Source organism: Tamandua tetradactyla, chromosome 15 (genome assembly GCF_023851605.1).
Source record: "Tamandua tetradactyla isolate mTamTet1 chromosome 15, mTamTet1.pri, whole genome shotgun sequence".
Lineage (NCBI taxonomy): Eukaryota > Metazoa > Chordata > Mammalia > Pilosa > Myrmecophagidae > Tamandua > Tamandua tetradactyla.
The window spans coordinates 20,624,024-20,652,018 of NC_135341.1; the positions used below are offsets into that span (position 1 = coordinate 20,624,024).

A 27,995-nucleotide genomic window follows, 5' to 3' on the forward strand; every position below is an offset into this window, starting at 1 on the left:
AATCAGAGGTGGCAAAATGACAGCTCATGAGCCAAACCGAGCCAACAGATGTGTGTTTGAGCTAAATGAGAGAGGGGAGAAAGGGGTGGTGGTGGGGGGGGGAAGGGAGCTGGGGGGGAAGGGGGAAGAGAGCGCACCAGAATTCAGTTCATCTACTTCTCTACTTACTGATGGGCCCACATTCAGATTTCTTTTTAATCTATTAAATAAGATTTTACTCTCCTGCTATGCCCATGATTAATCCTGTTTTCCTGACTCCGTGGAAAACAAGGAGGAGAAAATATGAGGTGGGATTTAACCAGAACACCTGATATTCTTTGAGTCGAAAAATATTACTTTAAAAAATTTATACCATCCCTTTCTAGATTAGTTTAATTTTAGCACAGCTTTCTCCAGAGGAACATACTATTGGACTACTATTCACCCAAGCACACCAGTCACCCAGTATACCACCTCATTGGCTATGGTGAAGCACTCCCTTCCAATTCCGATCTCGTTGTCACACGTTGGTTTCTGCAGTCCTATCAGCTAAATACATTACTGGGATTTCCTTATCTAGGAGCATCTTTCAAAAATGCTCAGACATCCTGGCAGAGAAGAGACATCCTGGCAGAGAAGAGCCTGTTTACCTTCAAATGACCATAAATTTTTTTTTAAGACACCGTGAGGCTGGATGTCTGCTTTAGGCAAACCAACCAACCCAACCACACAGATTCCCAAGCTAGCAAAAGACCAAGGGAGCAGAAACAGGCATTCCCATAGCGTCAGGTCTACTTCCTACCTGATGAAGGAGGGAATTGTTCATCAGTCCTTGCGTCCCTGGGATGGTGCTTGTGTGTTTCATGTGGACGTTGTTCATGGCTGGCAATTTGGCAACCTTTGTGGGTTTGCTACTGTTGCTGTTGATGCTGCTGCTGACACTGCTCGAGCCAGGCGAGCACTTTCTTTTCTTTCCTATGAGTCTGTCTAGAGGAGTGTGTGAGTGTGAAAAACCGCTGTGGGAGTTGACAGTCAGTTCGCTGGACTGGTGAACGAACGGGCCAAGAGAAAGAGTGGAATCACTGCTGTTCACCATCACACTCATCCTCTTGATGGATTCAGCAGGGCTCCCACCAGGGGGGCCCCTCCCTGACTGGTCATGCCGGACGCTCACCGAGTTTGCTTTGTTAGTCACACAGTTGAGGCCAATGCTATGGGAAGATGTTACCATTGAGGGATAGGGTGGCCCAGAGTGAGCAATACAGTTTTTCCTAAAAGACTCCATGGAATGAGACGAAGAGGAGGAGGAGGAGGAAGAGTGAACTAACAATGGGGAACTAATTTTGCGTTTTTTTCCTGAGCCACCACTGTTACTGCTACTGGTGTTTTGACAGTTAGTGCTGTTACCAGAAGACTCCTTGGGCCTTAAAGATTTGCTGGATTTCAACTTCTGAGGTTTCCTGGACATAGGCGAGGTGGGGACTGAGGAAAGGCCAGAAGGCGTGGAAGGGGATGAGGATGAAGACGACACTTGTCTGGATTGCATACTGCACACGGGATCCATCGCCCCAGAAGTGGCAGGCTGTGCATTTAGTGTGGTTCCATGAGCTGGTACTGATTTGCTATTTGGAGAGATGCAGGTGGACGAGAGCAGGATTGGGGACGTAGAGATGGTGGCTGCTGCAAGATAGCTGAACCCGCACTGGGATGACGGCAAGGAGTTTGTTCGATGAGGAACACGTGTGGATATGGGCAATGTGGTACTGGGCACTGGTGGAATTTTCCTGGAAAAAAGGGAAAACTGTGGGTGATATCCTGCCGTAACCATTCAGGGAGACCTTCAGATGGACATCCCTTTTGCCTCTGACACTGAGAACCTCACTCCAATAAGAATGATCATTCTAAAACAACAATCCAATTGTGTCACTTCTCTGCTTCAAAATTGTAAGTGCCTTCTGGGGCTCTAAGAATAAAAATAAACCCATTATCTTGGTCTATTAAGCCTGGTGTGACTCCCCCAACTGCCCAAGCTTCATATCTCCATCTTCCATTTCCCAAGTCTCTGACTCTGATCACAGAATTCCTTAAGTTCTGGGAATATGGCATGACATAAGACCCCTTGTATTAGTTTCTTTCCAATAAAACCAGGAAGAAATGTGCAATACAAAAAGCAGAGGTATACTATTCTGGATTTGAATTTCTAACTGAACAGATATTAAGTCCTATTAATGATCATGGAGATAGTTCTTTATAGTTTGTGGACTATTCAACCACTCTGACCAACCTCCTCTGCCTTTTTTAGGAAACCAAGGCAGGGAGACAAATGGATGTACTGGCAGAGTCCATTCAAGGAGGCACTAGAGGAAATACTGCCCAACAAAGGATTTGATGTGACCTGTGGATTACTGAAAAGCTCCCTCTAGCAAAGCTTAATGTTTCCTATAGTAGGTTCCACCAACACTAGTTCCTCAAAATGCTCCCCTAAAAAAGGTTCCCAGGTCAAAAGAGCTTGGGAGATGCTTGGAACACTCTTACCCCCAACTTCTGCACATCCTTTAAATTTCAGCTCATCACTGTTTTCTTAGGCAATCTTTCATGACCATTCCACAGACTCTCATTGTCCCTAGACTTTGTAGAACTCAGGTTGGTTATAATATGTGACTGCTGATATTGTCTGACTATAGCTTATTTACCACTGCATCCCCAGTACCTAGAACACAAAAGGCATAACATCCACCTAAGAACCTCCCCATAGGATGTGAGGGACACGGAACTGATTCTAACCTGAAGCTTATGCTGCCTGCCACACCATGAGTAGTAAAGTTTGAAACACACATACATACACATACAATACATATTCAAGATTGTAGCTCTGGCAATAAGTTGGTGCTTCTCAAATTTGGCTACATGCTACAATCACCTGTAGAGTCCAAGCTGCACCCCAGACAATAGTAATTCCAAAACTCGAGACTATCTAATGTGTAGTCAAGATTGAAAACTTGGGCTTCTCATACTACTCATGGACAACAAATATGGACATTATCTGAGAGGTCTGCGAGAAATGCTGATTTCTTGGGCCCCAGCTCGGACCCACTTCATCAGAATCTGTACTCTAACAAGGTCCCCAGGTGATTTGTGGTCACTGGCATGGGTCAGGTGCACTGCTCTAAATGAAAATGAAGCGCAGGTGCTACTGCTTTCTGGATGCAGTGACTTCTCATTGCCACCAGGTGGCTCAAGAAGATGGGGCCTAAAGACCAAGATGCCAAAAACCAAATCCCAGGAAAAGAAAAAGGCTTCCAAAGGAGGAAGGATGTAACCCTTCTGGGTGACAATTAGCAGTACCCCCTTAAAAAAGGTCTTTTAAGTACTCTGTTACCTTTTGCATAAAGTTTGGATGAAGAAAATGTAGTCTTATTGATTTGAGTTTGCACACACAAAAAAACTAGGCAAGAAACTAATACAAATGGTTCCATCTGTGGAGGGGTAGTTGAGAATCAGGAGTGTGACAGAAGGGTCTAGGACTTTTCATTGTATACCTCTATAGTCCATTTTTCTTTTTTTAGCCAAGTAAATGTATTACCTGTGCCCAAAGTTAATTATTTTAAAATTCACAAAACCCCTTTGAGAACCACCTCAGCTCCTTCTCAGGAAATGTGAAATAGTGGTCCCAAATCTACAGAAGGCAACCAGATCACAGAAATCACAGGAACTTGGAAATGGCACTCTTGGTCATGGCCATGCTTCATGGGAACTGCTGGTCTAATTTCACCATTATCCAGAGACTCTGCAAACTTAAGATGACTTATTTTATGCTTAAAACTCAAATCCTACCTTCACTTAACTTCTCATTAATCACAATAAGCTAATAAAGGGTTAGGTGACAGGAAGAATGCGATCAAAACCGAAGCTCTTTCCGGAAGGGAGCATTTGGGGCGCAGCCAGCAGGATGAGGCCTGTACTACTTTGTTCCTCAAGTGCCTCAAAGATGCCACTGGTGAGCAGCTCGCCTCTGGGTGGAATGTTCTGCTATGAGGAGAGACCCTCAGCCCTCAGAACTCCACAAACCACTCCTCTGACTCCGTTCCCTGTGTGGCAACTATGTTCCTTCAAGAAGGGACCCAGAAGAAAATACTTTTATTTTTATTTGTATTAGTTTCTTTCCAATAAAACCAGGAAGAAATGTGGAATACAAAAAGCAGAGGTATACTATTCTGGATTTGAATTTCTAACTGAACAGATATTAAGTCCTATTAATGATCATGGAGATAGTTCTTTATAGTTTGTGGACTATTCAACCACTCTGACCAACCTCCTCTGCCTTTTTTAGGAAACCAAGGCAGGGAGACAAATGGATGTACTGGCAGAGTCCATTCAAGGAGGCACTAGAGGAAATACTGCCCAACAAAGGATTTGATGTGACCTGTGGATTACTGAAAAGCTCCCTCTAGCAAAGCTTAATGTTTCCTATAGTAGGTTCCACCAACACTAGTTCCTCAAAATGCTCCCCTAAAAAAGGTTCCCAGGTCAAAAGAGCTTGGGAGATGTTTCATATGACATCTTCATCTTTGAAAGCAACAATAGACTGTGCTTGTTAAAGGCTCTGAGAAGTCCCGCAATTTGAAAAAATTTTGGCAAGAAGGACAGAGTTAAACCTTTTTGGCCATGGAAACCTTTTCCATTTAAAACCCCATTTTGGAAACAAGCAAACATAAGACGACAAAAGATGGATGTCTATCTGAAGTTACAAAACAGACCACATGGATCCTCTGCCTAAAAACCCAAAACAACTTCCCAATGCACTCAGCATCAATGGCAGTATCACCTGGCCCCTGCTGAACCTTTCCTACCTTGCCTTGTACTATGCTCACTTTCTTGCTGCTTTCCAAACAAACCATGTTCTTTTCTGATTCAGGATCTTCACACACATCATTCCTTTTACTTGGAATCCACTCTTCCTCACCAACCCACTTAGCTGCTCTTTCTCATCCATCCATCCATCTCAGTAAAAGGGTCTCTTTGCAGAGCCCTTTCCTGACTGCTACCTCGAGTATGTGCCCCTGGCTAGTTCTTTTTCCATCTAAGCTCTTTCTTTAGAATCAACCCTTTGGGCTCAAATCCTGACCCTACCACCAACTTGCTGTGTGACCTTGTACCTCAGTTTCATAATCTGTAAAACAAGGATAACCATGGTAACCTGACAGAGAATTGTGAAAATTAAATATTTAATAAGATACCTAGCACCATAGTAAGCACTCAGTAAGGATTAGCAACAGTCATCATATGTTTCCATTATCTCCCTTATGCCAAGTTGTAATGCACCTATTTGTTTTTCTATTTACTGGATTTTGTCTTTGTACTCCCACTAGAATGTGAACTCTCTACATGTGGGAGTCCTTCTACCTTGAACTCCGAAATCCGGAAAAAGATGTATTTGCTTAATGAGTGAATAAATGAATGATGAGGGGGCCTTCTTTTCAAAGCTATTCAAAAGCCATGTATTCTTTTTGGTATAGAATTTCTTCATTAAATAGTCACATCAGAAAAAAATAAAATAAAAACATAGAACTAAAGACAGTGAGTCCGCTCTCTAACATCACAACACACTACTACAGAGGGAGTGGCATAGACACTTACCTCCACAGCTGTGCATTCAGATGCTTCTCCACCATGAGGTTGAGGGCGCAACGAAGCCGGTTCCACCTGGAGTCAAACACATAATAGCCTCTTCCAATCTGCCGGCTCCCAAATGTGCAAAACTGAAAGAGAGAGAACACAACCGCACATGCTTGCCAACCCTAACGATGGCACAACCTGGAGAGGGTTCTCTCCTTTAGGAAGGAGTTAATCATGAAAGTCAAAGCTTAATCTGAGTACTATAAACTGTGAAGCATGAGAGTGATAATGCCTAGCCCTGAGTTTCATGGAAGAGAAAGGGAAAAGCATGAGATGTCCCCTGGACAGAGTGCACCATGCGGGTGTTCTGTTCTGAGCTGCTCTCACACCTGACCGCGTCCCACATGTACGGGCATGCCAAGGTCCCTGGCGCGCCCCCCTGCAGTGCCCTGTCCCTGCTGCATGGGGAAGGTCAATGTGGGGTGGATGTGGAACTTACAGATGCTGGCTGAGGATGATGACCTGAATAATGACAGTCCAGTTTTTCAACAGACTCTTCTTTGTCATCGCCTTCGCCCTCCTCACTGGATAACCGAGAAGCTGGCTCAGTGGCAGGCAGGGGAGGGTGTGGAGATTCATGGACTGGAGGAGGGTCAATGGGGGCACTCCCACCTTGCTGAGCAGGGCAGCCTGGAGGCCTTGGTAAGTAGAAAGTGTATCAAGGATCAGATCACATGCCTGGGAATTAGCCGCCTTAACGCAGATACAACAATGTATCCAAAACCATCTATGAGAGACCAAGAGGCCTGGGTTCAACCACTAGCACTGAGGGAAAGCAGATGCTGATCCAGGTGACTTGGGAGTGAAGGGACCTCTCTCTTGAACTGCTTGATGTTATTAAGTTGTTTATCAAATGTAATTTATAATTAGTTTTCTTTACTAAAGCTACATGGGTGGTAGCTACAGGTCCCCCTACTATTCTTTTCAAAAAAGGGAAAATATATGTAGAATTTAAGAGAATTCTTCCTTTGATTCCTTTTCGAATTTCAACTGATTTGGGTTACTAAGGCAATAAATGAGATAAGTGGCAAAGTGCTCTAAAACTGGTAGGGACAGGGGTGATAAGAATAAGGAAGCATTACTGAATTATGTAGATAAGCTAGAACCTGTCTCTCAAGGACAATAATGTATTTTTTCTACATTTATAAAGGCCTGGTGGTTCTTAAATTAAGCTTACTTTTCAATAGATGGAAGCACTTTCATGAGAAGATGGTCAAAGAAAGGACATACTAAGGGAGCTAAAGGCAGGGTCCAGACATAGTGTGGAGAGCCTCCTCTGACTGCTCCTCCACGCATCACTTAGAAACCAGTGGGCTCAGGTGGGGACCACCTCCAGCACACACACTTGTGTTTCTACAAGGGAGGTACTTACATCTCCTGAGCTGCCATTTCAAGAATCAAACATGTGAGGGTGAAAATGCTTAGCAAGAGTAACAAGGCTGGGCATATTCTTAAGTGGAAGCCCTTGTTGCCAACAGCTGACCAGCCGACACTGAAGCTCCTCATTCTCTATGCCCTTCTCTTTCCCTTCCCACTGGATATTGGGTATGAAGCCTTGTACTTCAACTTGGTTAAATGAGCACAAACACAAATACATCCCATAAGCACGGACTCTGAGGTATGTAAATGATAAATTCTCATAGAGCACTCTGACCACTTGCTTACTAACATTACTAAAATGCCTAATACATACTCAGACCAAAGTCCCAAATGAATGAATGAAAACACATGCTGATAAATGGATGCTATAAAAACTCAGGCTGAAGGCCTGGCTTCAACAAGGATTGCCATTGCTGTGTTTTGCAAGAAGCAAGACAAATAAATGGGAGATTGCTGTCAAAGCCATGTGAAATTGAAATGTTCCAGTCACTAACTTGCAGGCAGGATCCAAGCATGAACCCCGGTCAATGGGGCTAAAATGCCTAACACTGAGCAAGGATGGCACATATAATGCTAACTTTATTTTGCTGCCTGTTTGGCCAAGAAGCACCCTTGGCTGAAATTTCCTGATGCGTTCAACAAATGTATTTTTCCCCCATACCAAGACTTAATTTAAATATATACATATATCTCTCCATAGTGAGCCTGATATACATTTATCAACACGATGTGATTGTCCTGGGGCTTTACAGTGTCTGCACGTCTGTTCTTTGGAGGAAGGAAAAAGAGTTGGAGGCTTAGCTTACCTTGGAAGACTGGGGGTGTGAGGTTTAAATTTACTAGCTACGAAAGGCTTTGATTCAGAAGGAATCACTCCATGAGAGTTTTGGTGTGGCTCCTGTGAAGTTCTAGGAGGGGCGGGATGCGGGTCCCTGAGAGGCTGTGTTGGTTGCTGAGAATCCAGATGGCGAATCAATTCCTTTTCCCTGGTTTTGTTTTTGTGCTCGGCTAATAATACATCAAATCGTTTTCTTCTACCCTGAACAGCCCTCCGCTGGGTTAAGGAATGTGTCTACAGATTAAAAAATAATAATAATAAAATAATTTGCAGAAACTGAGGAATCTTAATAAGGTTTTATGTGTTATATGTCCACATATAGCCCTTTCACAATTGACTATAATTTTTTTTCTCTTTTGCTAGAAAGAAGTACATATTCAAGGTTCTAAATAAGAATCTGGTGCCCAGGAGAAAGAAAATATGGTAACTGTATCACCTGTAATTGAGAGGCAAGTGGTAGAAACAAAGGGTTAATAGGTACAAATGTTATGTTTTGAGCCACAACAAATTTTTAATCCACAATCTCATCAACTCCATTAAAGAACTCCTCTTTGGACCTTTAAAATTTCTGAATGTTTAAAGGGAAGAAAAAATTATTCCATAAAACATGTACTAGAAGATTTTCTTTCAGTAACCACCAGAGTAAAAATTAAACACAATGGTTTCTTCCCAGCGAAATGAAAAATCTATGTACAGGGAGAAAGTGGTTCAAAGCAGCCTCAAGACAGATACTGGGACCAAAGGAGACTTAAGTAAAGAATGTAAAGTGGAGAGGAAAAGGGTTGTGAATAGGAATAGATATAAAACACAGTGAATTCCTGTAAATACTTGTTACAGAAATCAAGCAAACAGGATAGATGGTACTCTTGAGGCCCTTGGGTCTTACAACAACGTCTAATTTCAGAATTCAGAAATGCATTCTGAAAAAAGCAAGGTCAAGTTTTCTCCTTAAAAGGACAACCAATATAAACCTGGGGTTGAAGCACATCTTATAAGAAAATGTCTATAGAACATATGCATTTGATAATTATTGTAGTTTAAAAAAAAACAAAGGCTCATGTGAGACTAATACCATTCCTAGTAGAAGATAAAACTCAATGTACAAGTGTGAACTGGTCAGAATTGGGTAAGTCTTACTGGTAGTCAGATTTTATCACTGTAAAATGATTTTGCAAGTTAACTTGTCCATTCAACACTGCTGGGGGCATAGTCTATAAAAAACGTAAGGAGACGTTAATTCTCAGGAGTGGATGATTTTATATTTATTGCAGTGTCCCCAAATCAAATACCCCTGAATGCAAGGGAATTCAACTACAAACTTCCTTCTGTATGTTAAAAAAAAAAAAAAGTACTGTAAATGATACTTTGTTTATTTGTTCATGCCCATAAACACTGCTTTACAGGTTTATTTAGAATTTTACTATAACAAAAGGGATTTAAGGGCAATTATGCTTCTAATGTCCATTTAAAATTCAATAACATAGCCTACCTTCTTATTACACACACTCCAAACAATGTCTGCTCAAAATCTAACCCAGCACAGATAGTTAAGTATGTTTAGCCTCTCTTTAAATCTTTAATTTTCTATAACATACAAAAGAAAGTAATCCAAATGAGAACATGGAACTTGGTCTATTTTGTTTAGTGCTGTACCACCAGAGAACAGCACTGGCACTCAATAAATGCTTTAAACAAAAAACATATAAAAACAGTATGTGTTGGGTGAAAAGAATGAACGTTTAATGTCACTGTCCACCTGCCTGTCTCTTCAGACAGATGCATAAGCCTTTCCTTGTCTTTGAATGTTCCCAAGTACATGGCACAGTAAAGCCAAGTAAGAAAGTGGGCAGAGACAAACACTATTTTCTCAGTTCAGTCTGAAATGTGAATATAATTTCCACAGAGCTCAGAAGGACATTCCAAACATAAATATGACCATCTTCCCATCCCACCCTCAAAACTCTTTTAGGGGCTGTCCAAGGGCCAAAGGCCCCTGAGCCCTGCCTGCACCCTGTAAGACCCTTGATTATTGCTCCTCCTTCCTTTGGTACCATGTGCCTCCTCCTCCCTCTTTGTTTGGTCCCCTGGCCTTCTTTCCTGTCCTAAGGTGTTTGATCTGCCCCCATTACAATGCCTTCACACATGTTGTTTCCTCAGCCTTGAATATCTCCCAACCATCTTTACCTGGCTAAGTCATCATAAGGATTTCAGCTTGGTGTTTCTATGGCAAAGAAGACATCCACAGTCAAACCTCCCTGCTGCAGGTTCTCATTACACAAGCCTCTCTCCTTTTAACTCATCAGTGGTAATTTTACACTTATTTGAGTGATTATTTGGCTAATGCCAACTTCTTTCAGTAGAGTGTTTTGATTCTGTTAAACTTTGTACCCTCTGTGGCTAAGAATAAGGCCTGAATACACAGAGGTATGCAAAAACATATCTGAGTACACTGAATAGGCAAAGGCTACTAGGGTCAAAACTGATTTGCATGGAAGGCACAACAGAAGAACCAGGATATCAGTGAGATAAGGAAGTGAGGAGAGGACAGTGCAGGTAGACAAGATGGGACAAAGCGACAGAAGTGGCAAGCAGCCAATCTCCTGACAGTGAAAAGAATGGACAATGGCCTAAGACAAAGAGCTCTGGGCAGCAACTTGGGGGACATGCAGCTAGAGGTACTCAAACATGTTTAGCCCTACACAGCTCAAAAGATTCTGGTTAAAGTGGAGGCAAAGAAAGGGAGAAGACTTCACAAAGAGAACACTGTTAAAGTAAGAGTATTCTGGCGAGGGTATGTCTGACAGAATGCTGTATTTTTTGGCAGTTCTATGCTGAACTCAGGCCAGGCCAGAGCTGAAGACATGTATCAAAGTAATGGCAGACTTAGCACCATGCCACAGACTGTTATGACACCCTTAACAGAACACAGAGAGCATATATACATAACCTGAAGAGGAAGATGGGAGGAAAATGCAGGAACCACACAAGGTCAGATCACCTAGCATGAAGGCTCAATCTCAGCTGGTCAAGCTCCTTGCAGATTCTGGGTTGAAAACTTTGGTTGACCACCATGCTTCACAAAGAATTAAAAGAACCTCTCACGCAGGACATGACTCCCAGGGGTGTGGACCTTCCTGGCAACGTGGGACAGAAATCCTAGAATGAGCTGAGACTCAGCATCAAGGGATTGAGAAAACCTTCTCGACCAAAAGGGGGAAGAGGGAAATGAGACAAAGTGTCAATGGCTGAGAGATTCCACACAGAGTCGAGAGGTTATCCTGGAGGTTATTCTTACTCATTAAGTAGATATCACCTTGTTATTCAAGATGTAGTGGAGAGGCTGGAGGGAACTGCCTGAAAATGTAGAGCTGTGTTCCAGGAGCCATGTTTCTTGAGGATGATTGTATAATGATACAGCTTCCACAGTGTGACTGTGTGATTGTGAAAACCTTGTGTCTGATGCTCCTTTTATCTACCTTGTCAACAGATGAGTAGAACATATGGAATAAAAATAAATAATAGGGGGAACAAGTGTTAAAATAAATTTAGTTTGAAATGCTAGTGATCAATGAAAGGGAGGGGTAAGGGGTATGGTATGTAAAACTTTTTCCTCTGTTTTCATTTTATTTCTTTTTCTGTTTCTTTTTATTTTTCTGAATTGATGCAAATGTTCTAAGAAATGATCATGATGATGAATATGAAACTATGTGATATTGTGAATTACTGATTATATATGTAGAACGGAATAATCATGTGTTAAAAAAAAGAATTGAAAATATAAATAATTATATCAAAAAAAAAGAACCTCACAAAGGTGATGGTGGAGTTATATAGAGAAGGTCAGGTTTAACAAATGAATGAGTGCTGAATCCTTAGACCGATATTTCTTTTAGCCTCTAGTACCTTAGAACAGCTAGAAATAAAAACCTAAAATTGTGGAATTGTAACCCATACCAAACTCTGAAATCTGTTCTACAACTAATTATTGTGATGTCCTTTGATATTCATTGCTTTTATGTATATATATATTATTTAAAGAGAAGGAAGAGCCTACCAGAGAAGATAGGATTTAACAAATGGGTATGACCGCTGAATCACTTTATTGATATTTCTGTTGGTCTCCAATGTCTTGGAGCAGCTAGAAGAAAAAACGAAAAATTGTGGAACTGTAATCCATACCAAACTTTAAAATTTGTTCTATAACTATTTGTTAAAATGTATTGCTTTTCTTGTATATATGCTGTATTTCACAATTTGAAAGAAAAAAAAAAAGAACCTCATGAATAAAGAAAATATTTTTCATTGACCATAATACTGAATAATCCATGTTACTGAAGCCAGGAAGGCAGGAAGAAGGCAAAAAAAGCACTGCAAGCTGTGAGCCCAGTGTGGAACAGTGCTGAAACATGGTCTCTCAAATTTCTTAGTGGTTATTGCCACTGTGACACTTTACAGAGCTCAAATGACTATCTTCAAAAAAACAAAAACAAAAGAAGAATGAAGTGGGAGGATTCATGCCTCCTGACTTTAAAACATATTATAAAGCCACAGATCAAAACCGCATGGTAATGACATAACAAAGGAGATAACTGACCGATGGAAGCAAACTGAGAGTTCAGAAATAGATCCTCAGGCCTATGGTCAGTTGATTTTTACAAGGGCTCATAAGTTCATTCAACTGGGACAGAACAGTCTCTTCAATAGGGACTGGAGAACTGAATATCCAAATCAAAAAAAAAAAAAAAGAAAAAGGACCCCTATCTCACTCCCTATACAAAAATTAACTCAAAATAGATCAAAGACCTAAATATAAGTGACAGTATCATAAGACTCCTAGAAGGAAATGTAAGGAAACATCTTCAACATCTAGTGATAGGCAGTACTTCCCTAGATCTTATACCCAAAGCACAGCAGGGAAAGAAAAAAACAGATAAATGGAACCTCCTCAAAACTGAATACTTCTGTGCTTCAAAGGAGTTCAAAATGGTGAAAAGGCAGCTGACTCAATGGAAGAAAATATTTGGAAAACACATATCTGATAAGGATTTGATATGCAAAATATACAAAGAAATCCTACAACTCAACAATAAAAAGACAAACAGCCTAATTTAAAAATGAGCAGAAGACATGTCTAGACACCTTCCTAAAGAGGATAAACAAATGGCTTTAAAAAGTACCTGAAATGCTCGCTTCGGCAGCACATATATTAAAATTGGAACGATACAGAGAAGATTAGGATGGCCCCTGAGCAAGGATGACACGCAAATTCGTGAAGTGTTCCATATTTAAAAAAAAAAAAAAAAAAGATCTGAAAAGATGCTCATCTCACTAGCTATTAGGAAAATGCTAATAAAACCACAATAAGGTATCGTTTCACATGTATTAGAAAGGCCACTATTAAACAAGCAGGAACCCACAAGTGTTGGAGAGGATGTGGAGAAATGGAAATGCTTATTCACTGCTGGTGGGAATGTAAAATAGCACACCCATTGTGGAAGCTGGTTTGGCGGTTCCTCAGAAAGCTAAGCACAGAGCTGCCCTACAATCTGGTAATCTTGTAGTTGTTATATATATGCCCAGCAGGGATGCGAACAGACATTTTCACACTGATCTTCATAGCAGCATTATTCATGATTGCCAACAGGTGGAAACAATCCAAGTGTCCATCAACCGATAAATGGATAAACAAAATGTGGTATATACATACAATGGAATATTATTCAATGGTAAGAAGGAACGAAGTCCTGATGCATGTGACTACATAGATGAACCTTGAAGACATCATGCTGAGTGAAACAAGTCAGATACAGAAGGACAAATATTTATGATCTCATTAATACGAACTAATTATACTATGTAAATTCAAAGATAAACTCTAGAGTATAGGTTACCAGGAGACAGAATAAAGCTAGAAAATGGGGAGCAAATGCTTATGATGCACACAATTTTTAACTAGGTTGAATTTAAATGAATGGAAATAGATAGAAGTGATGGTAGTACGTTATTGTGAGCATAATTAACAGTGCTGAACTGTGTATGAATGCAGGTGATAGGAGGAGGTTAGAGTCATATATGTCATCAGAAAGCCAGAGGTTTAAATAGAGGACTACATAACGTAGTAAATTTTGTAGTGGACAAAGACTCTGATTAACAAATATCAAAAAATCCCTCCATGACCTAGAACATGTTCAAAAATAGTATAAGGAGTTAATAGAGTGGTACAGGGGAAAAATGCACCAATTGTAAACTATGGACTGTAGTTTTAATAATAATATCTTAATATTCTTTCATCAACAGTAACAAATGTAGAACCGATACTAGGGATCAATAATCGGAGGGATAATGGGTATGAGATGTTTTGGAATTTCTTTTATTTTTTGCTGGAATAATGAAAATGTTCTCAAATTGACTGTGATGATGAATATACAACTAAATGATGATACTGTAAGCCACAGACTGTATACTTTGGATGGACTGCATGGTGTGTGAATATATATCAATAAAATTGCATTATTTAAACAATAACAAAAAGCCAACAAAAAAACCAATATATGTGTAAAAATTAGCATTATGTAAAGCAAAAGCAACTTGCTCCAAGATAGGAGTTTTTAATATAGAAATCCAAGGGTGAGCTTGGGGTGGGTATGTCCATGAACTCCTGAGACTGAATGCAAAATTCAGAATATATGTGTGTGCACATGCTTCTGGAAAGAGGATTCCTGATTTTCCTTTCTTTCCAAAGCATAGCAAGTTTTTAAATTAGATTTTAAAAAGCTCTTGACAACCTGTCTCCCAAGATGGTTTAGAACCACTAATGTAAGATGACCAAAATCTAGATGCTAAAAATTAATTCAGAAATTTAAATTAAGAATCATTTAAAAACTTCTGAATAGAACATTCATTCATTGGTTCGGGGGGTGGGGTGAGATACAAAGTCCTTTGTTCAAATACAAACTTTGGTAAAATTTAAAATAAGATGCCAACAATTTTATTAACTTCCAGAAAGCAACACTATTTTTACATTTTTTACGATTTTTAGCCCCTCCCCCAAACAAAAGGTTTGAAAATGACGTACTTCAAACCAGTGGTTCTTAATACCACTTGAAAGGCACTTGGGTACACTCTCCAAAGAAATGCACATAAATATACATGCACATTTATGTAGGAGCTCACTGATGCCACCCCACACAAAAACCTTTATTTTACAGTAAATGTACTGTCTTATTAGCATACTTGTAGTTTTAAAGGAAATAAAAAAATCTCAAGACAGAAAGGAAAATCGCTATATTTGCTTAGCTTATATATAAACAGATTGTATTTTACCAGCTGTTTTAAAAAACAAACTTGAAAAATAAGGCTATTACAATAACGTCACACAGATTTTTTAAAATGGCTCTTTAAAATTTAAGATCCACATTTTACACAAACATTTTTAAAATATTCATTTGTACGCAAAAGGAATTTCTGCACTGGTTTTAAATCAGTACAATTTAAACCACAATTATAAGGGTGGCCTATATTAAATTTCTATGCAGAAATCTTAAACATCTCTGGAAATAGCAGACTGATTAGGAAAGAACATTATTCCCTTGGATACACTACTCATGAGAGACAAAACCTCTCTCAAGATGGTAACAGGCAATCACACACCACACTTGGTCAACCTGAGGTTTTCTTTATCAAAAGCAAGTTACTCCCTCATTTGCAAAATTCAAAACAATCTACAGCTCATCATATCCCTTCTGAGGGAGAGATTTTGAGACTGCTCACTCCAGGAGGCACTTACCTTGCATGTCAAAGACCGGGTGCAGGGCTTCTTGGTATCGAGGTCAATGACCCCACAGTGGATGTCAGCATCAAACTCTCTTTCTGTCAAAAGCACACAAACATTATAATGGGTTTGCCAAACACTCCTTTGTTTATTTTGTAATGAAGAAAAGAGGAGAGAAGAAATTTCAGGACAGGCAAATTATAATTTGAATAAAACTTACCTACATGATCAATAAATACAACATACACAAAGTGTGAGCACTGCAAAGCAGCGGCAACGTCACTAGGAGAGTAGGTGACTACTGTCATCAGACAGCAACAGATACTGTTTAACTCAGCTTTACTGCATTACTACATACAGAAACACATCACTAGAAAGCTCCTTTTGCATTATCTACACACAAACCCACATGCTTTTTAAAAACAAAAGAGGTCAAGCATGTTACCTAAAGAAATTCTTCCTAAAGCTGAAATTGAACAGTTTTAAAAAGAGGACTTATAGATAGCAGTTCATTTGCTTCCCGCTGGATGCCCACTTAACACACAAAGAAATTATCAAGAGAGAAAATGTTAAGTTACCTGATAATCTCTTATTTAAAAATTTCCTATTATTGGAATTGTCTTCAGATTTCTTTTCCAGAGTGGGTGGAACAGGAAGCCCTTTGCCATTCAGAATCTGTCCAGGTGAAGGCAAGGTTGGCTTTGGTATTGAGGGGCAGTTAAGGCCAGGCTTGACTGAGGAACTCACAGTAGTAGGACAGGTTGGCCCCACCGCAGATTTCAGTAGTGTGCCATCTATCTTCGGATGAATCTTTTCCACTTTGACAGAGGGTGTCATGCTGTCACGGGGGAAGCGAGAACACCAGCACCTGAGTGCCCCAGCAGCCCAGGAGTCTGGTGAGCCGGAGGAAGGAGGGCAGAGCCTAAGTCCGCCTGTGTACTTGCAGGGCCAGGCTCCTGGGAGACACCTTACGACTACTTGTTACGACTATCCAGAAAAAACAGTAAAGTGTTTCTATAAACTCTTCTGGCAAGGCAAAAGCCCCAATAGATCATAAAATTTACCTGGCCTTTCATCATTTCCAAAAAATTTTACACACAGGCCAGGGAGAAAATTGGACCTGATACCCAATGCAATTCCTGTAGAAAATGAAAATGTGAAAAGATCCAAAAGGACCAAAGACTGTCTAGAGGATCGTTAGGAAATATCATTTAAGAACTTTCATTTTTAAGAAAGGATCCATCAAAACAAAGTAAACCTCTGAATGAGCAGAGGAAAAAAAAAAAACAAACCAAAACTGGAATTAGAGAACTCTAATTCTTAGTGACATTCTAAGAAATGTCACTAAGGACTTATGAGGACCCAAACAAGCTTAATCATTCATCTCCAAAAAGAGACTCTCTGCTTCTCTTAATAGGAGACACCGATGTTTAAATAGTGTATAACATGCATGTCATGAACTGATGATTCTCCAGTCCCTGAAAAATATTTGTATTATAGCAATTTAGAACATAAGTGCTTGGCACATGGTTGGTGAGCACTGAATACCCACAAACAAAACACCGAATACCACTAACAAAGAACTGATTTCTCTTGGACACTGTCATTTTGCTTGGTAAAACTCATGGTGCTATCATGAAGCCAGCAGTTGGGCTGGCCTCCCTCTAAAGTACAGCTCCAAAAAAAGGAGATTTGGATTGATGAGTTGTATCAACTTTGTTCAGAGGAGTCAGTGCTCTAACAGCTGTTAAGCTGGCAATTGACTTATGCACTGCACTGGCATTTTCTTTGGCTTTCAGACAGCTCCAGAAACAAAAGCCAAGCTTGCTGTGATGCACTTCTGACAGATGAGCAAGGGTTGGGGGCTTAGCAACCAGAACAAATAGCCCCAGACAGCTGTACCCAGAAAAGCCTGACAGCAGCAGAGACCCTGCAACATGCCATGTCTTCTCCCAGCTGGCAAGGTCCTTGAGCAGTAGCAGGTGCTGGACCCTGCCCTGAGATGAACCAGGTTATCAGAAACTTGGGACTATGTGTGGCATACCCTCCAAAAGGGAATCAGGCTGGGGATAAAGCCACCCACCACCAGAATGAGGGATGCCATGATGAGGCAAGATGTGCTCCCTCATGTGACCTCAAGGAGCCTGCCAACCTATACAACTACTCTGGAAACTTGCCAGAACTTTGCCTAGCAGATGTGTACTTTTTTGCTCTTCCCTTATTGTTTCTATGTTATGAACCTAGGGCCAGGAGGAGGAGGAAGCATTTCTTCTTTGTTTGCTTAGCAAGCCCCAGTAAATCCTAGAGCAGCTTCTGGGAATCTCTTCACCTTTTAATTACTACTATTATTAACAGCAGAAACAGGAGTACCAGTATCCATCCATATTGTCTGCCGTGAGCCAGACACTATGCCAGGTGTCTGACATATATTAACTCTAACACTCCCAGTAATCCTACACAGTGGTTGTTATTCTTAGAGAGAAGTGCCTTCCCCCAGGTCCCACAGCTAGGAAATGACAGAGGTGGGATCTGAACTAAAGTTAGTCTGACTTTGGGTCCCCTTGGCTACAGCTCCTCAACCTCATTAATCTTCATTCAGCTTATATACAGAATGGGGAAAACAAAACCCATTTCATAGGGTTATTGTGAAAATTAAATTACATAGTACACATGTAGAGCTGAGTTTTAGTATCAGACACAAAGTAAGGGATCAATAAATAGCTATTACTTAACCTTATTACTACTGCTATTACTACTCTGTAAAAAAAAAGATAAAGGATAGGAAAACAAAAAGAATCAACACAATATTTTTGAATTTTCCTCAAAGTGGCCTCTATTTCACATTATTTACAAATCCACTCAGATGCTACTGGTGTACACAGTTCCATTTTCACCAGGTAAGCTTTAAAACCCTCTTGGCCATACTCACATTCTACCATGGGGGACTCTACTTTGCTGAATGGGATGCATTGGCCTGGTGTTCCCCCTGAGCTGTAGTTTCTCTTTGGGTGATTTCAACAACTTGGAACTTGACGAGGGTGTGCTAAGAACACCTCCACTGGAAGAACGGCTGCTTCCACCTCCACTGCCTCCCTTGCTTTTGGACAGAGACGGGAAGAAAGAAAATACTGAAGTGGGAGGAACGGCCAAAGAAGGCTTGCTTGAGCTGTGTCTTCTTTCTGAAAAGAAAAACAAAGGAAAAAAATTATGTTTCAGTCCATGGAACCCTGGAAGAGGGCCCGGAATACAACATATTTAGGTTAAAATGTGTCACTAAGTAAAAATATATTAAATTCAACAACTTTAGAAAAAACTTATCTAGGTCCTACAGATTCATTTAAGTTCTAAGAGCTGGTCCTCTTGTTTAGGAAGCATCTTAGCATATGAGATTTATCATATATGCCCATTAGAAAATTAAACAACCATTTTAAACTTCAGAAAATCGCCTTTTGGGATTTGCATGGCAGAAACGAACCTCAGTGGTTCCAAACTGCAGTCAGAATAAGGAAAAGCATTCATTCAGCTGTAGAATTTAGCTAATTGACACTGCCCAGAATTTTCTTCCTTTCTAGCATAGCACCTCTCTGGCTTTCAAAATAGCAAAATGTTAAGAAACAAGTTGTACCTTCATTTTTTTTGTCACTACCCACCAGCATATGACACCAATACGAATGTTTCTATGGCTATCTTATTGTTCCTTAAAAATCTGTGCTGAAATTTCCCAGTGAATCATTTGACTCCCCTTTTTTTTTTTTAAATAATCTCACTTGACTACAGATGGTGCAGCTCCAGTTCACACCACTAAGATGCCACAGCGCAAGACAAAAATGGCACAAATAGTTACAACCATTTTTTAAAACCAGGAACTAATTCACAGTTAAGTATAGACCACACAGGTTTAACTGAAAATAAATTTAAAATATGACAACAAATCTCTCCACTGGAGTACTACGTTTTCTCAGAGTAAAGCAATATCATACTAATATAAATGAGGCGCTACTGAAGAATGCTATCATCTGAAATAAGTAAATTATTTGGTAATTTTATCTACTGAAGTAGATTATGATAGAAACTCAGTGACTGCCTTCAATTTACTTTGTAATTTAAAATTAAACATCTGTTAAACTTTACGTCTTAAAATGTATGTGACCCAATATCCTACGTTTGGGAGCTATATGAGTTTTTAAAATTAAGCATATTAGAATCAGTGTCTACAAGCATCACTGAAATAGTTTATTGCCAAAGGTCTTTTTATAGCAGTCCCAAGTATCTCTATGAAGCTGTGCTGACTTATTCCTGGAAGGACATAAATTCAACTGTACTTTATGAAGTATGGAAGAGCCTGCTCATACCAGGACAAAATAATCCTGCAAAATGCAAATACTCCAACTCAGACACACAAAGGCTACAATTAAGTTAGGAAGACTAAATTCAGTGACTTTCACTTTTTTTTTTTTTTTTAAATTCCTGGTCTAAAAGGTGTGTGTGAGGAAAGGAAAACTAAAAAAAAAAAAAAATTAAGTTTAATAAATTTCCAAATTTGGCATCTAAATTGTTATTGTTGTTTTTAATTTATTCTATCCCTCTGTGATCCCAAAATACTCAGAACGCATTTCCAAGCATCAGCATTTATCAGCCAGGATTGTAACCATCTGTTATAGTTCTGTGGTCTGCCTTGGAAAGAAGAGATTCCCTGAGTTATGTGCCATGTCCTGCTCATTTTCCTCCATAAGGCCTGGGCACAGAGTAGGCCTTCAATTAATACTCACAAGTATGGTACAGCTTTTCTTGGGAAGAGCTGTGATTTTCAAATGACCCTAGACCTGTGATTCTCTAACTTGGCTATACACTGGAATAACTAAAAGAATTTCAAAATACAGGTGTCTAGATCCCATTCTCAGGGTTCTGATTTAATCGGTTTGGGATGTGACATAGGCATCCAGACTTTTACAAGTTCCCTGTGAGATTCTACTTCTGCAGCCAAGTTGATAGCCTGCCCTAAACTAGACTAATGCCTCAAGAACTTAAACCATGGGAGAGTAAGGTAGCATTTGTTCAGCATTGAGAACACCACCTGGCACATGGCACAACATATAAGGGTTTGTTAAATAAACCTCATACTACTACTTGCTCTGAAGTAGTTGTTTTCTAAATTTCCATTCACTTCAAACTCTTCATCTTTCTTACTAAAGTCACCTAACATACTTTTACTCAACCTTTTAACTTAGATTAAATTACTCTCAACTCCATCAACTCTATTGCTGCCTCCTTCTCCTTATTCTAATACTAACCAGCCTCTCAATGCGGGCATTATCAGCATTTTGAACAAGATGATTCTTCACGCAGGACTGCAGGATGTTTAGCATTCCTGGTCCCCACCCTGTGACCATCAGTAGTGCCCCTTTGCAAGAAGCAATTTAAAACTACCTCAAATCCATTTACAGGCGGCCCTCAAGCTGAAGCAGGACACCATCCTCAGTTGAGAGGTATTTTTCAAAACACCAGTAGTTACGAAACTAGGTTTAATAAAGCTTGTTATATAATTTTTTCCTGATATATATTAAAATAGCTAAACATAAAAGTTAAAATATCCATGCATGTTTCTTCTAAAATCATTTCGTGTGCTCCAAGTGCCAGTGCACTGAAGGTATAATACCATGTCTGCATTACAAAGGGGGAACCTAACTAGAACTCCGATTTCTAAGTAATATACTCTAGCCTAGTCTCAGTGTATTAGAATTCTCAGACAGGTGTATCTCAGAACAAATGTGATATATATTAACTACTCCCCCCATGAAGCATATTTATTTATTTATTTAATTTTTATTAGAGCAATTGTAGGTTTATAGAAGAATCATGAAGAAAATGGAGTCCCCATATACCCTCCCACACATGATGCAAATTAAAATCAAATATTAGAAATAAAATTCTCAATCTAATTAACAACAGTCAGTGCTCCTATAATGATTGTTTTGAAAATGCAAATTTGTTCCAAAGCCATTGACACAGTAGGTAACAATATGAGTATAACACACAACTTACACTTGCTTATGTGTGATTTCATCTGCAAGAAACACTAGATGAATACAGAAAACTACCCCTGGCTGAGCAGTGGGAATACACAGAACGCACACATGCACACACCTCACATGGTTTCCAGCTACCTCAGCTCACCACTGGTGATATGAGCCACATTACTCACTTTTGGTGCTATAGCCTGCCTTCCAATCCCAGATCACCCGGATTCACTCACAGGCTGCAACCCTTCTGACACTGATTACCACAAGAAAAACTTTGGGTCTTTTTCAAGGTAAAGTGCCATATTTGTTCTAGTATTTATGTATTTTTAAACCATTTAATATGTGAAACACAGCTATAGTTTTCATTAGGTTTCCATCTGTTTGTGTGTCACTGATAAAGTTTTTGAATGTTGAGTCCATAAGCCTACTTCCCCAACCAGTCCATGTGGCTTTGTTTTTTTCATGTGGTTTTTATTATGTGATTTTTCATAGTGCAGTAATCTTTTAGGAATGCATATGTTTTATAGCAGAATTGGCTGTAACTCTAACTCGCTCTTTCAATTTTCTATTCCCATCTTATTCTGTTCCTTTCCTTTAATTAATGTCTTTTCTTGCCTATTAACTCTTGATATGAGACTTAGCACTAACAAACTCAAGATTAAGGCTTCCTAATATTAAAAGTCAGCTAATACAGAAATAACATTTTAAAAAATGTATTTTCTACTTCCACTATAACAAAAGCTATTTAAAAACTAAGAATGGCACACTACCATGTGGATTTCTTTCATTCACTAAAACCTGAAACAGATTCTCCTTGTGTGTGTGTGTTTGTGTTAACTGAGATCCTAGCTGAAAAGTGCTGGCTCAAATTCTTGTCATGCTACTGAATTAAGTTGTTCCTTCAGATCATGCTCTGGGAACCTGCTCTGTGAAAAGGGTAGCATCTGGCTTTGCCTTTACAAGGAGGCAAAAAGGTAAAATCAAATTTCATTATACTTGAGTTGCATTCCCCTCAACCTTTCACTGTGAGTCCTTATTTTTCATAAGATTTTAAACTGGGCTTCTAGTTTTTAAAAAACTGTTATGGAGTTAATATTATAACAATATTGTTTCATCAATTGTAACAAAGGCACCACACTAATGCAAAGTGTTAACAACAGAGAAAACTGAGGGTTGGTAGGGAAAATATGTGAACTCTGTACTTTGCACAGGATTTTTTTGCAAATATACAATTTCTCTAATTAAAAAAAAAAGTGTTCCTAGAACAAAAGAGAACCGGGAAATTGTGGGTAGGGTTAGAGACCCTATATTAGGTGGACAAAATGGTGGCCAGATACTAAGTATACTGCAATGAGGTTTGCTAAGGAGTCCAAGTTGACTTTTCAAAGTGCTTCCCTCTCTAGGGTCTGGCACCAACCCAGAGAAAGCCCCCTGTGCCTGAATGGGAAGAACACGTTAACTTTTTTTTTTTTTTTTTTTGCATGGGCAGGCACTGGAATTGAACTCAGGTCTCTGGAATGTTAGGTAAGAACTCTCCTGGCTGAGCCACAGTGGTGGGCCTGGAAGGACACTTTAAATGGCTCCAGCAAGAGGAAGAGGCAGTTAGGCAGACTGGCAAGTATATGTATATAACAGGTACAGGAAAAGAGTAGAGACAGAGAAAGGCAGACATGGCAGAATGTATATGTTGAGGGCAGGGGTGGGCAGGCACACAGACAGACATGGAGAGAGATAGAGAGCAAGAGATTAAATGTTCTGGGCTCTCTTCCCCCTTGTGGCTTGAATATGTGAGAGTGCTGAAGGGAATGGCAGGATACTGATGGTGAGAAGGGACAGCTCTCCGTAGGTCTTACAAAATGGAAAGCAATCAAGAATAGTGACTTTATAAAACAACTAAGTATTAAGATCCAGGTGCAAACCAAAAAGGAATTCAAAGCAAATAACTGCATCTCTCTTTATGTCATAAGCATATATGCTCTGAAAATTAATAAAAACAATTTATAATGCACAAGTGTCAAAATCAGGGCACAAACCTGAATAGCAGTCAAGGCAAACTATAACTTCAAATACTACCATTTGTGCTGGTAAAACAAACATCTAAAAGGAAACAGGTCAAGCATTTTTTTAAGTGATTATTCTTGGGATAAGTCCATTTTTAAAAAACCTTTGTGTATTGTTTCATCTTTCTATAATGAATATGCTTCAGTTAATTTTCAAATATTTAAAGAGAAATATTATTTGATGTTATGGCCTCAATTTTACACATGCCAAAATAAAGCTAGGTATATTATCATTCATGAGCATAATATCAACTTATCCCATTCTCAAGGGGTAGCATATAAGAATAGTTAACAACTACTAAAAAACTCCTACAAAACCCCTTTGACCCAGGAGTCTTTTCTTTTTTTTTTTTTTTTTTTAAAGGAAAGACAGAGAGAAGGAAGGAAGGATAGAAGGAAGGAAGGAAGGAAGAAAGGGAAACATTTTTAAACATTTTCTTGTTTTATTGTATTCTGTTTCTCCGTTTTTGTTACATGGGCTGGGGCCGGGAATCGAACCGAGGTCCTCCGGCATAGCAGGCAAGCACTTTGCCCGCTGAGCCACCGCGGCCCGCCCCAGGAGTCTTTTCTTATATCTCATTAAATCTTTTACTAATCTTTCATGATCCAAACATCAGACTGAGAAAACAACAATAACAACAGCAGCTACTATTTATTGGACAGAAACACGTGTCAGGCACTATGCTGAGTTTACAGGGATTGTCTCATTCAATCCCAACCATCATATCCACAAAATAGGTTTTGTGGGCGGACCACGGTGGCTCAGCAGGAAAGGACACTTGCCTGCCATGCCAGAGGACCCGGGTTCGATTCCCGGTGCCTGCCCATGTAAAAAATAAGAAAAAAAAAATATATATAGAGAGAGATTTTGTTACTCACCCCACTTTCTAGACAAAGAGGCCAAGGCCTAACTCAAAACACTTGCCCAAGGTCACACAGCCAGTTAAACTGCGGAGTTCTGAGGCAACCTTACGCAGTCTGACTCCAGTGTCCAGGGTAGACAATTGCCCTTAGGTGGCGCTATTAACAAGCCATGATACATGGTCCAAGGGCAGACAGAAGGGAGAAGCAATGGCAGATATGGCATGTATGAGATAGTAAGAAGCCCACTTTCCTAAGTGCTCAGCAAAAACAAGGTAACTACCTTAATAGGCTGCACTGGATTGTTGATGACAGAATTCTGGTAAATCTGGAGGTATGGGTTCAGAATATATTTAAGGGAACTCTGTTTTGGATTTCATCCTTCCATTCTGGAAGTTATCCTACAGATCAGTTATGGATGCCAACCAGCCTAGCATTTTGCTGTTGTTGCTGTTATTGTTCAAGGACTCTTAAAATATGAAAGAATTTGATTCAGAAGGAATTCTGATGGAAAGTGGCAACCAGAGCTGTCATTTAGGCTTAGCCAAAAATAATCACCTTACATTTATATTTTCTATAAAGGTGAATATATTCTACAAAGAACCATCAGGAGAAGCAGCTAATACTTTTTCTGTAGGGTTAGGCTGGATGCCACCAAGCAACCCAATTATCAATGCTTCTAATCAATATTTGGTCGTTCATGCATTTCCCAGCAGAGCCTCAGGCATGTTGGACACAGTCTTGATATGGGCTAAATAACTAATCTTAATAAAAACCCATGTAAAATAAAAGTACTTTTTAAAAGTTACCTATAAAGAGGAAGAGTTTTTGAGCCAGAGATCTGGGTTCAGATCCTTGCTTTGCCCCTTACTAGCTGGATGAACCTGGGCAACCCTCCAGACTCCACTCAACCTGGCCACCTCTTCATTTGTTAAGCCTTACTTGTAAGGCCTTTGGAGATTATGACAGAGTTGTGAGCCTTGCAGCCCAGGGCCTACCATGTTCTAGATACTTGGCATTCAGAAGTGAACAAGATAGAGGCCTCCTTTTAGTTCAGCTGAAGCCAGTTACTAACATTTCTACAGATAGAAAAGTACTTGTGGAAAATGACTGCTTATTACTGAAGCAGGTAGAAAGTCACTTAAAAAACAAAACAAACCTGCTTTACCTTAAGTAATCTTCTCCAGCATGGTAAGGATTTAGGTTTATATATTTAAGTTTATATTTTCTTCCAGGAAGATACTAAAGCTCTTCTTAGATAAATAGCTCAAAGAAAAGATTTTTAGAACTCATTGTTAAATGAGTAAGTTCGTACCCTTCCAAAAAGAAGAATGCTCATTATTCAAGCTAAAATGATATAATAAATAAAAAATTGGCTCCTTTCCCTGATTAGGCACTGAGTCTTTCAAAAAGACTTATGGAAGAAATGGAATAAAGTAAAGGTTAAGTCTCAGATTCAGCTTATGGGTTCATAGGTGGAAATCTTATGCACATTATCAAAGTAATGATTCCTAATCCTCAGAAATTTTGCTTCAAATAAAACACAAATTTTTCAATGAATTCAGTTAGGTAAGGTTTAACAGTAGTACACTCTGTATAGAAAGGCCTTATGAGAATTACCAAGAAATTTGTCATTTCATGAATCCCTGAAGCCTACTGCACTAACACCCCACAATCATAACAAGTTAAAGCAAGTATTTTTAACACTCAAACTGACATAAGGCTACAAAATGTAAAATGCAAGCAAATATTTACAGATCCTTTGGCCAAGCACAACAATTAGCAATTACATATTTTGAAAAGCTCAGTTTGGAAGATTTGGGCTGCTGATTAAGTCCCTTCTTAAAATTAATCAGACTGTTTATTTTTATATCCAGGTTGAAAAATAATTGCAAAATTACTATTATGTAGTTTTCCAATTAACCCAAACTAACTTCATACTTTGCTTTCAGGTCACCAAACACAACTCCTGTGATGTGTCAATTGTCATCACATTTGTCTTTCACAAGGCATATGACCTCTCTGACAGGAGGACCATAACATCAAGACTGCATATTGACGTTTTAGTCTCAGAACTTCTTCCTTACACGTCTCTTGGCTCCACACAGGTGTTATCACCCCCAAGCTTTTGTCATTCACAAAGGAATCACATTTAGGTTTCATTAGAACAGCATATTATCTGGACTCTTATTTACTTAACATATAAATATATTTTAATGACTAGGCATTAGCTAATTTAGAATTGTTTCAGGAAATATGTGTGAAATCAAGACTTTAGGGCTGATGTTGTCTTTGCAAGTTTTCCCCTAATTATTGTTTTAAAAAAAACACCTGGGATACCATTTAAAAATCATTTACGTGCATGGTTGTCTTCTTTGGTATGTTTACATTCCCATTTGAATAAAAGCCACGAACTTTCAAAAAAAAAAAATCGTATGTGGACAATACAGAGGCATTAAAATTTTTAGTATCTTCCACTGCTGTCAACTAGTTCCTATAACTTTTCTTAATCTTTTCTGAAAGCACTAAAATGTGCCTGGCCAGCGAACCAGGTCCTACAGAAAACCAACTCCACTCTCTGTCATTACATATTTTTTTTTAATCCTAAATCTTATTGTTCTTTTATCTGATTTCCTTAGGGTCCCCAGACACTTGATTAGACTATACCAGAGAGAGTAGGGTATAGTCTAATCGCTGACAAGGAAGTACATTTGTGGGACTGTCTCTGGAACCTTCAAAATCTCAAGCCATTCCTGGCCTATGAACTACCCCCCATCTTCAAAAAAAGCTTCAACAAGTGGTACTGAACGGGATAGTCTCATGGAAAAAGAATGAAATGTGACGCCCCACTATACAGCATACCAAAAAACAAAAAACAAAACAACACAAGCCAGGAACCCAGAGCTGCTCTCTGACACACAGTGGCCCAAAGGAGGACAACTAGTCAAACTGTAGCTGGGAGGCAACCTCAGCGCACTTGCAGGTGGGTTACAAACAGCAGTGGAAAACACTGTGTGTGGGGATGAGGGTGGAAGGGAGGAGGGCCTTACCACAAAGCACTGGGCATCACTTCCACTAGAAAGATTTATCTGAAAAGGATGATTTGAACACTGGCTGCCCTAACAAATTAGTTTCCAACTGCAACCACTGCCAATGCATTTCTTCTCCCCCTAAGGTAGGGGGTTCTTTTAAATTAAAATATAAGGGAAAGTGCAGAAAAGAGAGTCATTTATGGCACTTGCAGCACTTGAAATAACTTTTCACCAAAGGTCTATAATCAAATTATCAAGCTCTTCAAATCAGTGCTTTATGACAGGAATGAAAATACCATTAAAGTATTCTGTCTTTTGGTATTCCCACGTCCCTGGGCAGGGTGTACACTGTAGCATCTCTGTTCACACAAAAGCTGC

At 39.5% G+C, this 27,995-nt stretch overlaps 1 protein-coding gene and 1 non-coding gene across 8 annotated transcripts in view; one reads left to right on the forward strand and one right to left on the reverse strand.

Moving 5' to 3' along the window:
* The window catches only part of ATXN7 (ataxin 7), a 150,108-nt gene that overhangs the window by 16,579 nt on the left and 105,534 nt on the right, over positions 1-27,995 (reverse strand). For all 7 annotated transcript variants that reach the window (XM_077128785.1, XM_077128786.1, XM_077128788.1 and 4 more), the window contains 7 exons: positions 18,574-18,823; positions 16,223-16,482; positions 15,660-15,742; positions 7,842-8,107; positions 6,095-6,293; positions 5,617-5,738; positions 782-1,763 (listed from right to left, as the gene is read on the reverse strand). In XM_077128785.1, the coding sequence (XP_076984900.1) occupies positions 782-1,763; positions 5,617-5,738; positions 6,095-6,293; positions 7,842-8,107; positions 15,660-15,742; positions 16,223-16,482; positions 18,574-18,823 (2,162 nt within the window). The remainder of the gene's footprint in view (positions 1-781; positions 1,764-5,616; positions 5,739-6,094; positions 6,294-7,841; positions 8,108-15,659; positions 15,743-16,222; positions 16,483-18,573; positions 18,824-27,995) is intronic.
* On the forward strand, positions 13,056-13,162 carry LOC143658213 (U6 spliceosomal RNA). The gene has a single exon (XR_013163214.1). It is a non-coding gene; the product is annotated as a U6 spliceosomal RNA (small nuclear RNA).